This window comes from Geospiza fortis, unplaced genomic scaffold (genome assembly GCF_000277835.1).
Source record: "Geospiza fortis unplaced genomic scaffold, GeoFor_1.0 scaffold41, whole genome shotgun sequence".
NCBI classification, from domain to species: Eukaryota; Metazoa; Chordata; class Aves; order Passeriformes; family Thraupidae; genus Geospiza; species Geospiza fortis.
Window position 1 is genome coordinate 20,608,536 of NW_005054299.1, and position 16,253 is coordinate 20,624,788.

The 16,253-nt window shown below is 37.7% G+C and overlaps 1 protein-coding gene across 2 annotated transcripts in view; it reads right to left on the reverse strand.

Moving 5' to 3' along the window:
- Window positions 1–16,253, reverse strand: part of PDE10A (phosphodiesterase 10A) — a 338,217-nt gene continuing 321,964 nt past the window's right edge. For both annotated transcript variants that reach the window (XM_031060068.1, XM_005416270.2), the window contains exons 16-22: window positions 16,087–16,237; window positions 13,337–13,492; window positions 9,941–10,113; window positions 8,715–8,826; window positions 6,860–6,940; window positions 4,710–4,798; window positions 1–359 (exon numbers count right to left, since the gene is read on the reverse strand). In XM_031060068.1, coding sequence (XP_030915928.1) covers window positions 242–359; window positions 4,710–4,798; window positions 6,860–6,940; window positions 8,715–8,826; window positions 9,941–10,113; window positions 13,337–13,492; window positions 16,087–16,237 — 880 coding nt within the window. In that variant the 3' untranslated portion in view covers window positions 1–241. The remainder of the gene's footprint in view (window positions 360–4,709; window positions 4,799–6,859; window positions 6,941–8,714; window positions 8,827–9,940; window positions 10,114–13,336; window positions 13,493–16,086; window positions 16,238–16,253) is intronic.

The window sequence follows — 16,253 nt, forward strand, 5'->3', positions numbered from 1 at the left end:
CATTTTCCCTCTGCTTACATTGTGTCACCGGTGTAGATCAGGAGATTGGCTGCCAGAGTCATTTAGTTGAGGTAACTCCATGGGTGTTACCTTCCTAGGCAGGTCTACTTCTTAGCATTTTGCAGCTTTCCTTTTTCCTTTTTTTCTTTTTTCTTTCTCAAATAAAAATGAAACAAAACAAAAAACAATCCCCAAAACAAGAAGGGGTGCTTTTCAGGTTAAAGCAATCTGTTGCTGCTGTTCAGTCATCAATCTTCACAGGAAGAGAATCTGAGGTCCCAGGAGCAAGGGATTGAGAAGAAATCCATATAGAGGCTTCCTCACCTCTCGTTACTTTCTCCCATTGGTTAAGATTGTCCCTGGAGATGCAAAAAATTGAAGGTAAGACACTGTTCATAAGTTGACTGGGATTTATTTCTTCCTCACAGTAATGTCTGCTGTACTATACTTTGAGATTTATATTTACCTAAGTATATTTAAGTTAGTACCTGTATGTCACCAAGCTTTTATCATCTAGACATTATTTCAGCCTTCAGCTATCCTATTTTGTAATTCTGTATGACTCATATCCATGTCAACTCTATCCTAGCCTACAGTACACCTTCCTTCCCCAAGGCAAGCCCTGAAGCGAGAGGCTACGACCTGCTTCCAGGACAAATTTATAGCCCTCATGGCTGCAGGAAAGCCCAGCTGTGACCCAAGAGAGACAAGACTGCAGAGACTCTGAAACACAGACTCTGGAGCACAGGAGCAGATTAAGCTTTCGGAAACTCCTGCAAAAGGGCTGCCTGACAGTATATAAAATGTTGCACGCCACGATCGTAGTATCAATTTTCAACTACTGTTGTTATAATCATATTATCCGTCTACTACATTTAAAGGGTACCCCTTCCTTGAGATACAAATGTCTTTTAGTGCCTCACAGCCTGGCCAATCCTGAAGTCCAAAATTGTTCATAAGCCATGAAATGATGAGAAATCAAGCTGGTAATGTTCTAACGATCTGAAGGGGGTACAAACCCATAGTCTTACTTGCTGTGCACCAGTACCAGTACAACTCTAGTGATTGGGAAGTCTGTGTTGAAGATTGGCCTTGCAACCAATGGCCAAATCTCAGCATTCAGTTTTCAAACACAGACAGACAGCAAACCCAAATGTTTCACCTTCATCCTGTCAGATCCCTAATTACTAAAGCAACAGTTCTTAGATGCCTTTGGTAAACAAACAGGATGGCAACAGTACTAGAAGGTCTCCCATGATGTGTCATACCATGATATTACATTGGAATTTATGTGGCAGAGCTCTTCTGATTCTTATGTCACAGCCTTGTCAAAACATTTGCTAAAACAGTAAATAATCTGAAAGCACAGCATACAGCTAAGAGGAGAAAACATTGCACTTTCTGGGGGTGGTGGAAGACATGATCTGATGAAGTCTACCAAAGAAGGCTGGTGCTCTCTAGGGTAACCCCTACACCATTTTCTGCAGGAAAATGCTCTGCTAGTGCTTCAGGCCAGCTCCAAGTTATGAAGCCAGCATTAACATGGCATTGAGCCTCAGCTAATATAATCAGGCACTAAGGATCAGAAAAAATGAACCATCACTGTCTCCTTCCTGGACCTGGGAAAGTAATGAGAATTGCAGCCAAAATATTTTAAAATTATATAAATTTCATTAAGAATTGAGAGACCCAAAAGCACAAGCAAAATAGTTTCAAATTATATGGTCTGAAATAAAGGGGGGGAAAAAAACCCACGTCATCCTCCAAATAAATACACTACCGTGTATTTATACTTTTGTAGACCTACTGAGTACATGGCTAATGCATGTAACACAGGTGGTCTAATAGCTTTGATCTACACAGGATGACAAGGAAAACATTTAAAAATGTGGAATAAATTACCAGACATGAAAACCTTCTAGACTACCTTACTTTATGGAAAACCAGTGCTGAATGCTTTTTTTCTTTTTTTGGTAAGGTATAGATAATGCGATTCATTTGCCTTTGAGCTCCAATGAAGCCCTGGCTCCTAATGTCTGTAACAAATGCCCAGAGGTTCTAAAAATAAAAGCCTTGATGCTGACATGCAGTCTTGGCTGCTTTTGCTGCCTATTATTTGGAGCTGGTGTCTGAGTTTCAAAGAACACAAGGACACAGCAGCTTAAATATTGTGTTCAAGAATGAGTCCTGCTGGTGAAGAGGTGATATCAAAATTGGTTCAGTCAGCAACTAAGGAAACACCAAACAAAAACGAGGCTGTTTCCCTCTGATCACACCAAATAACAGTTACCCATCAAAAATAAAGGAAAAACAAAAATGTAGAGCAAAATCAGCCATTTGAAACATTCTGGAATATTCTAGACCCTGCAATAACATCAATTTTTTCTAACTGGGCACCTGAAATTATATCTGTGTTCTGATTTCCTCTTCTCCATCTCCAAGTCTTAACCCTCAAACTTCCTCTTCATTCTCTTCAAAGAAAAAGCAGAGGATAATTTCAAGGTTAAGATAAAAATACCAAACTGCTCCTCAGAAGACTTTATGCCAGGGTGTGGATTTTCAAGAAGCTCTTTAGTCCTGCAGAGGCTTTATCTACTCATCTACACTTCAGTTCTGCATTAGCACAATCTAAATTAAAGAACACACAACAGCAAGACAGGGAGCTGTCTGTCCAGAGCTCTATCCTGTGTGAAGACTGTGCCAGTGTAGCTTTCAGAAGTACCATTATAACAATTTGAATTACAAACAACAAACATAATTCCTGGAATGTAAAAAAATCATATAATGTCTGCCAGGAGTCTGATTGCTTTTACTTCAGACATCACAACTTCTACAGAGAAACCAACTCTTGAAAAGATATTCATGCTTGACCTTCAGAATTAGGGAGAACCTTTATCTAGAGCACATGCTTACACGGGTGTTTGATATCCACAAATCAATTTTAAATATCCTCATCCGAGTTCTAAAAGATGAACCACCAAGTAAAACAGGCCACTTTTGCAAATAAGCGTCATTGGGATACCCACATGGCCAGAAATCAAAAGAGATGTGTCTTCCAAGATTGCTGCTCCTGTAAAGTATACTGTGCAGTCTTAAGCACTCCACCTAGCCTCTCTAAGGCCCAGTTTCCATTAAGTGTTATAAAAATTTGATTTTGATCAAGTCTTTACTGTGAGGAGGGTGAGGCATTGGAAAAACTTTGTCCAGAGAAGCTGTGGATGACATATCCTTGGAAATGTTCAAGGCCAGGTTGGATGAAGCTCTGGGCCCTGTTCTAGCAGACGATGTCCATTCCCACAGAGGGAAGACTGAACTAGATGATCTCTTCCAAGGGATCTTCTAACCCAAACCATTTTGAGATTCTATAATTTTCTTCAATAAACCAAATATATTGTTTAGTCTCTCTCTACTAAGATCTCAAAACATTCCTTCAGCTCTTTACATTCTCCCAACAGTTGATGTCTTTATCTACTCTTCTTAAAGCATGGACACTAAACAAAATTCCAGCTGTAGCCCCATTCATGTAAAAACTACAGAGGTATAGTTTCCAATCCTCCTGAATATTCCTTCCATATCCATCTAAGGGTTGCATAGCCATGCCCAGGAGAGGTACCTTAGAGGCAGCTGACTATTAATGATGGCTCCTAGATACTCACTGTTTTCATAAGGTGGTCCTCTGTACCATTGACACAGACCTACATATTCTTCTCACAGCTATATGGAAAAGTGCTTGTGTGTGAAAGAAATTGTTTTGCTAACTACTACATTAATTTCAAGGCATTTGTCTGTTACTTAACAGAAATAATTTAGTCCACAAGATCCACAAAAGGAGGTCATACAGGACAAAGAAAAAGTTCAATGTAAGATAGAATTTAGGGACCACAACATAACAAAAAATATGAGAGAGTACTCTAAGAGCGTAGAAAAATAGACCTTTAACCACTCGACATGACTAGAGATGGCAGACATTTTATGGAACATCTGGGGTTTTCTAGAAAATATGGATTAACCTGAAAATTTTCATGAAGCATTCACTGGTTTCAGCAAACTTTTTGTCAGGAAAGATTGCTAAGGCCCAGGATATAATTACGGGACAGAACTACCTACAAAGCAATCCACCATCATTCAAGTGGAGAAGCAGCCAAGAGGTAAAGGACTCTTGTCTCTTTTCCAGAACAACCCAAGCTCCATACCCACTGTGTTATAGGAGAAAGTTACATCTGCTTCTCCCATACCTCAGTGTTACTACTCCTATGCTCTCAACTACTGAATATTTTCTGGATATTTCTTTTTCTGGTTTTTAATAGAAATTATCTGATATGAAATAAAAACACATGCTAAACACACATTTTTTAAGTAAAGAGAATACTAGCTAATTTTTGTTGTGGGAACCTCATTGAAGTAAAAAGGACACAGAGGGAAATTACACTGAGCCAGTGCAGACAGGGATGCACAAACACTGAACTGTTTCTCTCTAAATGCTCTTGGCATCTAACATGTTTTAATCAGCTGGGTCTGTACATCTACAGTGGATAGCCCCTGACAGTAGTTATCACCTCTGGGTTTCTGGATAGATTAATGTGAGATGATGTGTATCCCTGTTAATATTCATGCAACTTCTAAAATTAAAAATCTGTATTTCCAGACAAATTTGCAAAGCACTCTTGCTTTTTCCCTGACCAAGGTATCAGCTATGCACATTTACTCACCTGCATGCTCGGAGTAGTGGCCCAGTTGGAGGAAAGATCTGTGCAAGGGTGGTGTAACATGGGATGGCTACAGCATTGTAGAACCCAATCTATGAAAAACAAGAATGAAAAAAATAGTGTAATTGTTGCCAAACTACTACACTGGAAGTTACCAGCTAACAGCTCAAAGCTCTTTACTTAATTACTGCTTCTATTAGTTATTCACACTTCTGCATCTCCTTCTAACATCCAAATACTTTAAAATAAGCAGCAACAGTGAAATCTTTGGTAATTACAAGCTGCTTACATGCCCTTCTTTTATGACTGATATGGCTGCTTCAGATAAGGTTTTCTACAGAACCTTTTATAATTCAATTGATTAATTTCTTTTGTTCAGGATATGTCTACCTGTTTGGTGTCAGTGGCAGCAGGAAGTAGGTGGAGATGTTAGAGACATTTATGCAAACATTATACATGTGATGATTTTATTTTTTAAAAAAGGAAGGTTGTGCAGCATTCACAAAACATGGTCAGATTATGGGTTGCTCTGATGTCCTGCAGGATATGCTTGCATAGCTCAATGTACTAAAATGCTGTGGGCTTTGCACATTTGTGAATGGTGTATAGTGTGACCAATGGTTGGTTTGTAGTTGCTTCTCATGTATGCAGTTCAACAATACACTTTTACCATCATCATATTTAGGGAAAACTAAATAAGCACATTTTTAATGATATCTGACTCACAGAGGCTCAGGGGCCTGTGATGGCTACAATGTCACAGCTGAATTGTCATGACATTATGAAATTTTTAGAAAATGTTACTTATATATTATCAATGAAGACAGATTGCATTCAGATTCATTATAACATCCCTCACTTATCCCAGACTGTTATGATAGTTACAATAGTGTACTATGAGCCCTTCCTTTGGACGGAATTTTTAAATGCCTTTTCGTGAAATACTATGTATTGTACCATGACCAAAATATCTCTTTTTTTTAATAGTCCAAACTTTGATCCTTATCCAGAAATTAAAGAGCAACTCTTGTTTTCATCAACACAAGGATTCATCCCATACTGCTATGTAAACAAGTCTTCTGCATACTTTAAATAAAAATAACATACATTTTCTGAGCTATGAAGCCAGATGAAGTACTTACAGGGATGAAGTACTTACAGTTCAACCAACAGAAAGAAACTGCAGCTGGCTAGAAGGCAAGGCTACATACAGATGGGATGTCTGCTCATCCACACTATTTCATGTACTGCCTCATTTTCTTCCCATTTGTTTTGCATTTTATCTTTTCTTCTTGTTTGCTAGTTTTTAAGGGGAACTATTTTATTTCAGTGGAAAAAGATTACTCTGTAATTGTCAAAAACTAAAATAGGACATTAGATGCAGTCACCCTGTAGACCTTCTGGCTCAATGAAAATCGCAGAATCAAAGAATATGATGAGTTGGAAGGGACCCTCAAGGACCATCGAGTCCAACTCTGCATAGGCCCATCCCCAAGAGTCACGCCACTGTCCAAATATTTCTTGAACTCTGTCAGGCTGGTGCTGTGACCACTTCCTTGGGGAGCCTGTTCCAGTGTCCAACCACCCTCCGTGTATAGAACCTTTTCCTAATATCCAACCTAAACCTCCCTGACACAAATTCAGGGCACTCCCTTGTGCCCTGTCACTGGTCACTGCAGAGAAAAGATCAGGGCTGGACCATCCTCTCCCCCTTCCCCTCATGAGGAAGTTGTGACTGCTGTGAGGTCCTCCCCTCAGTCTCCTCTTCTCCAGGCTGAACAGACCAAGTGATCTCAGCTGCCTCTCATGAGGTTTCCCCTCCAGGCCCTTCGCCATCTTTCTTACCTTTCTTTGGACACTACCTAAGGGCCGAAAGAACCACTTACTCAGATAAAAAGCATTATTGACACTTGTAAAAATTCAAGGTGATTGTGGTCTTAGCTAGAGCTACAAGTACAAAGAAAGGAAAAAGTGATGACAGCGAAGAACACATTGTCATTTAACCAAAATCTGAAAAGTTTTCCCCTGCTACTTTAAAAAATAACATCAAATCCAGCAGTCTGAATAACCCAATTTCAAAAGCAATATTCACTAATATATTAAATGCTTTTTTCCATACATGTTTTATGTATAAACAAGAGAGTTGTTCATACTTGACCCTGAGGGACTTCATCTTTCTTATCTCTGTCCATCATAGGAATAGGTTGAATACCTGTTTTCTTCATTTCATCACCCTGGAGAAAAGTAGAGAGAGAGAGATTAAGAAAACAAAAACAAGACTATTGTGACCTGAATTTATTTCCATCTTCTACTCTATGTCAATCTAAAAATCCAGAATTTAAAATAATGTGTGGTATCACTCTGAGGCAATCTCAGAAAAATGCACAAGGAGAGGCTCATTTTGTACATTCACGTAAGTGATAATGCAAACAGCAGATGCTGTAAGTCAATGTACACATATTTTCCTTATTTCCAAGTGTGCCTCCATAATAAAAAGCAACTGGAAGACTAAACCAAAAGAAATCATTCTATTCTGCTCTATCTGCTCAGTTAGTCTCATCTTTCAAAATATCTGTTTAAAGCACCATTATACAATGACCAGTAGAACGCAACTCACGCATCCAAGGTAAAGCTGAGTAAACCAGATGAATTTACAGTGTACCCTCTTGGTGAATTTTTTTCTTTTATTTATATATATACACATATATATATCAACCTCTATCTTTATTAACTCATTCTTGGATTACGAAAAATTAACATCTGGACTGGTGCAATTATGTTCATAATTCCATCTTTACTATTTTTGAGTATGGAAAATCAGTTTTATCCTTCCTTCTCCACTGAGTTCACAAGATTTGCATTCAAAAGCAAATTTATAAGCAAAAAGGTTGAGTATGTAATCAGTGAGGCGTGTCAACGTTATACCTCCATTCTACCACTCATAAGAACACGCACTTTCCAGTGCAGGCATTTCAGAAAGTGAGTGCTGAACTAGATCTTTGAGCTTACACAGTCAGCATTTTTCAAATATTTTGTTGTAGTCTGAGCTGTTTACAATTAAGAGAACAAGAACATGTGAATACGAAATACACCCAACACGAAGCCCACATCTGGAATTTCATAATGAACATGCAACAGGCAGGGTAACAATCTTCACAATAAACGCATGCTACACCAACTTCACAGGCCTGGTTTCTATTTTATGCCTGTGTAAAACAAATAAGCCCACGGAACACTGCAAGATTCCACAGGGCACACAGAAGAAAAGAAAAACACTTTATCATACACACGTGCAATAGTAGTCCTGAAAATACAACTGTGTCTCCTAAAGTTGCATAACTGCTCTATGCAATTTATTCCTTATCCCCAGGGCAGTCACTTCCACTTAAAAATTAAACAATTAGGATATTTACATTGCAGCATATGACACATCAGAGACTGCATATTTATTTATGAACATTATTTCATTACTACATTCCTACTACATTACATTACTAATTCCTTGTTTCAATTCTCAGTACATATTAACTGTTGAGTAATGTTCTATGTATTGAAGACCCAGTTCTCTATGAGACACTGTTGTTGATCTGGCTCACAAAGACTCAAAAAAATTTAATGTTTTTCATATTTACTTCAGCATTTTCTGTACTCACACTATATCTTTATAAGCACGTTCTGAGGTAGCTGACCTGGAAGCTGGTTTCATATTTTGCATTTCTACAAAAACTACAGTCAGTGACTGCTTCTATGTTCTGTTGCTTGGTCACTTTATGTTAGGACATACTTTCTACATTATCTTGAACAGAGAGAAGAAACACTGCCTGAAAATTAGATAGCTAACTCAGCTCTTTAAATAACTTCAGAGTAAGCAACGAACACACACATGCACCATTAAACTCTCTTCAAAAAAAGCACACCAAGATGTTGATTGAAAAATACTTATAGTTGGGTTTTTCGTTCCTGGATGCTTCTGTTTATAAGGAGAGTAAACAAAAGAATCACACATACCTCAGCCCAGAACTCTGCATATATATCATTTGCTGTCAGTCTGGTAACTGGCCACAACTTTGTAACAGAACACAGATCACAAGCTGTCATCATCAGGCCAATCACTCTATCTCTAAAATATAATAAAACAACATCAAATTATAAGTTTTGTAAAGAATTAATGTTTGCTCTGCAAAGATTTAATTTGCCCTTCCTCAGCTGAATCAGCAGCAGTGTATACACACTATGAATTTTTTCCCACCTATTGTTTCTTCCTCATTTGTTTGATTCTTTGGTAAGGCACAGCACAGACTGTTCACTGTATCCCTTGCTGTATTCCCTACATTGTTTGCAACCAGAGTTCATTGACCATCCTCTACACAATCACATCTACAGACAAGGGCACAGGATGCCTGCCTGTTAAAACACTCATATGCCTCTCTATAATTCTCTAAATATACAGTACAAGTGTATAAAAAGAAAGATGACATATCTTATTGCTGCATTTCTTTATTCTTTAAAGAGAGGAGAAAAAAGCTCCTAAAAAGAGCAAAGACTACTTCTGAGTGTCTCAAGGTGTTGTCATTGGTTTGTTGGAATGAATTCAAACTTTAACACAACAAGAATCCAATGCATAACTCTGTTCTATATGCTGACAAACCTGTTCACAGAGTAACTGAGCAACATCAGGAACTGAACAAAATCATTATTAGAATAAGGCACACACAAAAAAATCCTATTTAACCAATTTTATAGCACAAATCTATGTTTTGTGAATCTAAGCTTTATAAAGAAAACTGGCAATTTTATTTAAAGTCACTTGTTTTCACCCAATGGAGAAATTGAGATGGCCCTTAAGGACACCTGCAACTTTGTTAATAATGCCTATTCCATGTGAAAAAGCATAGAGCTGGCTAACCTGCATGCCAGTGTGATGGCAGTCATTAAAACTGTACCAACAGACAAATATACCAGAGGAAATACACAAATACACATTATTATCAATTGATAAATGCAAAGTGCACTTCCCCTAAGTTAAGATAAAGAAGTCATCAGCCATGTAATGGTCAATGCAAATATAAAGCAATGGCAATTACTGTTACTTATGTGTAATTTTACACACTGCTGGTCTTAGAGATCACATATGTAAGAAAATTACCATTCAAAGGTAATTATTTTTTTAAAAAAATAAGGTTTCTCTTTCCAGACTAATTCCATAGGGATCTACTACTGGTTTGCTGCTTTACCTGTGTGTTTGGTTCTTAAGGTTTAATGCTCCGGTCTGATGCAGCTCTTCAAGTTGTTTTCTGTTTCCAAAATACAGAGCAAGGTCTGTGGCGATGATGGCTTTCCGGATGATCTCAAGAACTTGCTCATATTCACTGGAGCTCAGATTGGAGAAGACATTGTGCCCTTCCAGCTATGAAAAAGTAAAAAACCAATAAAAAGCACAAGCTCTAATTCTGAGATGATTTTACTCTTTGCTTCACCAGACAGGTTACAACAGTTTTACAGCCCAGTGACAAGTTTTGTTGCAAATTCAAATGTTAATAGCCTGAAATTCCCATTTTTATTCTTCCTTTGTAAACACTGTCATGAACAAAACTATGACTAAGCCACCAATTTGTTTTTGGGACTGCTCCTTCTGAAGCCTCAAGGTATTACTAGAGAAAAATTATTGAAATATTTTCTTTGATTTAAAATCACTATAGACACAACACTTCCAGACAGTGTTAACTTGGAAACTTGTGATTCAGTTCTGATCCAGAGGCTGCACAGTCAAGTTGGTAAACTGAGTACCTGATTCACTTAAGCATAGTTTTGATACTCTGTAAATATACGGTATGGATAAAGAAACACTCAAGTTAAAAATACAAAATCACTTTGTTTTCAAAATGATTTTGTTTTTCATTTTCTTTTTTTGTTTTAATGTTCCAAATGAAATGGTCCTGAAATCGCTGCATTCACTGACAAAATTTTCTATATAAAGTTAATTACTTTAACATATATGAACATTTAGAGGGAAAAGCTGCTTTGTTCAACCTTAAGTTGAATGACTCATAAACTAAAGGTAATGGTTTCTGCTATGGAGGCTCTGGTAATGCACCACTGCCATCACTTTTCAATTTCCACAAGGTATTACTGTGCATTTAACTGACAATATGCACGCACTGTGATCACTCATGAAGCTATATCTCATTTTGAAAAGTCAAGACTATCTACTGTCTCTAAGATTTGGAAAACAACTTGTCAAAAGTCGTCCTACTGTTGAGATGAAGCAGACAAAAAGAAAGAATGAGCTAGCCATGTCAAGGTGTGCACATTCAGAAAAAAAAATCATTAAAATATATCAAATGCAGAGGTGTTTTGACATTTAATTGGCATTTGGGTTGAAGCTCAAAAAGTTTCCCTGACTCTCGTCAAGCATTTACATAATTTGCTTAAAATAAATCCTCTGCAGTACAAATAGGCTCGGTTTCTCTTACCATCCAGAACATAAACAGCATTTTCCAGTACTTTTACTTAGACAAGTAGATTTATTGTGAATAATGAATAGAAAATACAATCCATCTATGTCTCAATGCTCCTTTGACAGATTTCTAAGTCATAGAACATTATGTGAAAAAAAAAATTCTGAACATTTTAGTCCATCATCAGCACTTTGGGAGCAAAAAATTAGTACTGCTAGTTCCCATAATTTAGGGTTTTGGGGATCCTTTACTCCCCAGCCTTGCGGTCTAATTCCTGTGACCAAGCTATTTGTCCTAATATTTAAATTATACAGGATTCTAGTCTTGGGCTTTAGAAGCTGCACTCTCAGAAAGACCACTGTGACAGCTTCTGTTCAGACTACTCGAAAAGAACTGATTCTGTAAAGTGCTGACAGAAGCTGACACTTATGAGTTTGTGCACTTAGGCTTCTGAGTAGTACATACAAAGTACAACTCTGAAGGTTTTGTTCTTTGCCTGCTGAGCTACAGCTAGTGAATTGAATCCTGTGTCCTAAGTATGGTGTACACTCAAACTGCAGGTGGATGAGCAAAGCAGCTCTAAAGTTTCAAGCAGCTAAAAGTACTGCAGGTTACTAATGTAAAATTAAAACTCAGATAAACCCTAAAGAACTTGGTGGGTTGGTTTGGCTTTATTTCCATCAGACCATGAATTCAATAAGACTTTTTGATTCAAACAAAATCCAGCAAGTCCAAAAGGCTACTCTGGTCTGCCTTTGCTGCTAATTATCACCCATGGGTGCTTTCAGCAGCTGGTATCATGAATTCACCATGAATTCACTCTACAGCCCTGGCCATCTATCCCCTTTCCTCACTCACATTGACAGCAAATGTAGGAGGTGACAGGGAAGCAAAATTTGTCTTCATGGTAAATGGGATTTTCATAGATTACAACATTTCTGCCAGAAAAAATGCAAAATAGTTGGGACAGTGAAGTGTTAATGACTGAGGAACATGCTCACATATTCACACAAAGAATGAACACTAAACATCTAATGCCATACCACCACTGAAGGATTCAATTACACCCTTCTACATGAAGGAGCATTCAGAGATAAGGCTTCCATTCTGTGATTAAATGCATATGATACCTAAAACTATAATCACAAGATGTGATTCTGAATACAAGACAAGAATATGTATTTTTCCTAAAAGGTGATTATGTATTTAAGAAAATGTCTTCCCCTGAAAAACCAGAAAGAAAGATTAACAACGAATCAGTGGCACAGTAGCAAGGTTAGGCTGTAATTTGAGTATTCATGGAAAACTAAAACTAGCGAGCACAAATACATTATGGACTGGCAGTAGTTTCACACGTAAGAGTTCTCACTCTTCTAATTGAGAATTATAAAAATTTCACTCATGAGAAAATATGTGTGTGTCAGTAGCACACCCGAATCTTCCCAATGTGTGTCTGGATGTTTTCTTGCAGTTTTTTCCTGAGTAAACATAAAGACACATGACCTCATACTAGGAACTCTACCTCATACTAGGAATTCTCTTTCACAGAATATTACCTGACTCAGGTTTTTTTTTAATTTCAAATTGGCAAGTAACAAATAAGCACAGAATGATGTAATGAAATAAGTTTACAATTTTCATGCATGAAAAAATAACATCTCCCCTTTCATGCCACACAGTCAATGTTCACAGAATTTATTACAGCGGGTTTTCAAGTTTCTCGCACAAAGTTTTGCCAGTACTTGAGTTTTTATTCAAAATTTCAGGATGGTTGAAGACTTTGTTGAAATACATTATGACAAAAAAATATATATGTATCAGAGAAAATTGTTTTTCATTTTCAAAGTTCCTATTCCACGTGGTCATAGGAAAAGCCTCCAGAGAATCAGAAGTAAAAAGCTTCAAAGGCAAGCCATAAGACCTTCAAAGACACAATCTTTTTATAAGTTCAAGATTTTGAGAAAACTGTGTTTTGCACTACTGTTGAATCCTTGGGTTGCTAATGGTGAAACCTGGCTTGCTGTAATAAATCTTCTACTCATCTAAATGAGTACCATAATACAGAAATTAAACTAAGCATGCTTCAGAAAATCTAATAATTTTGCAATGACGTGACTCCTCTTTCCACCACTGGACACTAATGCACAGAACACACAATTTCAAAAATCCTACCTGCAGGATGGACACAGTCTGTGAGAAGTGGTGCTGTTCCATCGTTGATGTGGAATAGAGAGCAGCTAAGGGATGATCAAATTTTTGAAGATAGCTGTTGCTGTAACCTCTGTGATCCAGGTCGTGACACAGGCATGCAACTAAAAGACCCTTTCTCTACAAAAAAGTGGACACAAGCATGAAAAGCAAAATGTATTTCCTGCCCCTAGATGTCACTCTCTACCCAAATTACTGTAAAAGTTGCAGTATGCTAACACTGCCTTCAAACAGTGCATGTAGAAATATCCTTAAAAATGAGAGAAACATGACAGTAAGGACATTTATGAATTAAAATTCTTGGTCCAATTGTAATTATATCATGCATTTAAAAATCGTTGTTGGACAGTAACATACTATTGGATGGACTGTGCTTCAGAAGAAATCTTCATTTTAAACTGTCTGGTTATCCACTGAATTCTTACCATGTTTATTAAACCAATTAAAAAAACAGGTATTGAGGGAGAAGAAATATACAAAACATATGATCTGCTGGTCAAAACAGATGCACTGAAGTTCAATGCCAGATCTGCTCTGCAACATTCCTAAAGATGTTAACCAAATCTAGTGGGGTTTTTTCCTAGGAAGACACTAACATGAGTCATGAACAATGCTGGACAATGCAATTGTAAAAAATAAAGACAGTAAGTGGGTTTTTTATATAATTAATCCTTAATATCCTGATAAAATGGAGTCCCTGAAATCTCTTTTTCAAAGGTTTTCACACAGCTTGTGTTTGAAAAAAAGAATTCATTAATGTTTATGACTGTCACTGTTGGCACGAAGTATCATGAAAATTTCTTCAGAGACCCAATATCTCTGTCTTATAATTGGTTCTGGTGAATGTTCAGTAAACAAGGATAAGGCTATAAAATGAAGCAGAAAAAGACTATTGATTAGCCATCTATTAAGTGCACAACATCCAACCTGGACACCACACTAAGAGACCCATGAGTTTGTGGAAAAATAGCAATGATGCAATTAGAAATATTATCACAAATACCCCATGAGCAAAAATAAGGCTGTAGCAATGCTAACTGTATTTCTGATTTTGAGACATTCACTTCTGTTTTGAATGAGATGTTTTCAATTCTGCATCTTGTGAAGTGTACTTTTACAAAGCATATAAAAACCCCCAGGTGATGCAGCAGCACGTGTCCACACAGATCCTCAACAGAGGAGGAGCTCTTAGGAACATAACACACACCTCTATCACTTGAAGTCGTGCAGTAATAGCTTGTCCCAGTCTCCATGTCTCAGGAAGTCATTCTTGTCCCAGTCCTTCAGGATTATACAATGCCTAATAACAGTGCTCTTGTCCTTGTACCTATTTTGGTATCTGCTTGGATCCCAAATCCTTAACTACCGTATTTTTCTCTATTTTTCTCCCGAGTGTCTCCTTTACAGTGTTTTATCTTCCCATCTCTAAACCTACTGAGGTTCATGTCAGCATCCCTCACCTGAGGTCAGCCCATCCCTAGATCCTCAAACTTTCTTTCAGCACTTTCCTGTGTTGTTGCTGGATTCATCTCCAGTATCAAGAAAGGAGACTGCTGAAAAGAGCTGGAACATAGACTGGGCATAAGACACTCAAACAGATGAAGGCTGGCTGGAGTTTGCAGGGAAAAAAGACTGTTTCCATCTCTCTTAACAGCTGTCTCTTTTGGTCTCCCTTTCTTTCTTACTCTCACCTCCAAAGAGATGGGGCCTACTACTTGGTTAGTACTGGATGTTATCAATGCTTTAAAAATTCTCTGAGGCTGTACTTCAAAGTTTGGTTTTTTTTGTTTGTTTTTTTTGTTTAAGTAATATTGATTTTATTTTCAGACTTGTATAGCTTGGCCAAATTTCAGCATATGCCTGTCATATGCCACTTTTGCATTTCCGTGTCAATTTTCAAGTCTCTGCTTTACAGCAGGATAAACAAGACCTTTTCAAATGAAAGCTCACCAAATGTCATTTTACTCTTATACATTGAACAAAACTTTGATTTCTACTAGCATGTCTCTTTAAAAGAGCCAAACAATTGTGCCTGGAATTTCCCCAAAAGAATCACCTTGAGGAAGTTAACAGAGCCTGGAAAATTACAGCCCAAATGGATAATATTTGGCAGAGTTATACACAACTGAAGAAAAGTTCTCCAAGTCAGAAGTTTCATGCAACATTAATTAGAGACAGTACTCCCTGTTACACCATAATTCAAAAGGAAAACAAGCGACAGTTTTCCATACTGTGTATTAACATCCTAAGCCATCCATTTCACTAGTTATCTTTTCCACTTAGTGATCAGTTTAGAGTTTGGCTCTTCTCCTTTACTCACATATGTCAGTTGGCTCTGCAGCCCTCGTCTTCCTATTCAGGAAATCTCCCAGACCTCACAGTATTCATGATCCAGGGTGTTTCCCTCCCTCACGGAGGGACACATCTGACAGTTAATGTGGTTGTAAGTGGGCAGGGAGAACCCCAAAACTTAGACATGGATATATAGCAAATCAACCACTGCTTTTTAAGGGGCAGTCCTGAAAAACATGACTAGGTTTAGGAATCTGAGTAATCCTCTTCCCTCAAACTCTTTACTCACATCCGTTTCTCCATGAAGACCTTTAAATACACTCTGCCCCAGCTGACAAAAAAACTCTAGCGCAGAAAAAGTACTTGAACAACAGCTGACAGCTCCGATGAGGTGTGGTAACTGATACCATTATGTCATTTACCTCCAGATCAGTGAAAAGCCCCTGGTTGTTCTGCAGTATGGCATACATGCAATGGGCGACAGTAACTGCATGCTTCCAGTTGTGGTAGGGCACGCGGCGATAGTTCTTCTTTACAGACATAGTAAATCGGCACAGCTTTTCAAGTTCAAAGCTAGGAATAAAATAAT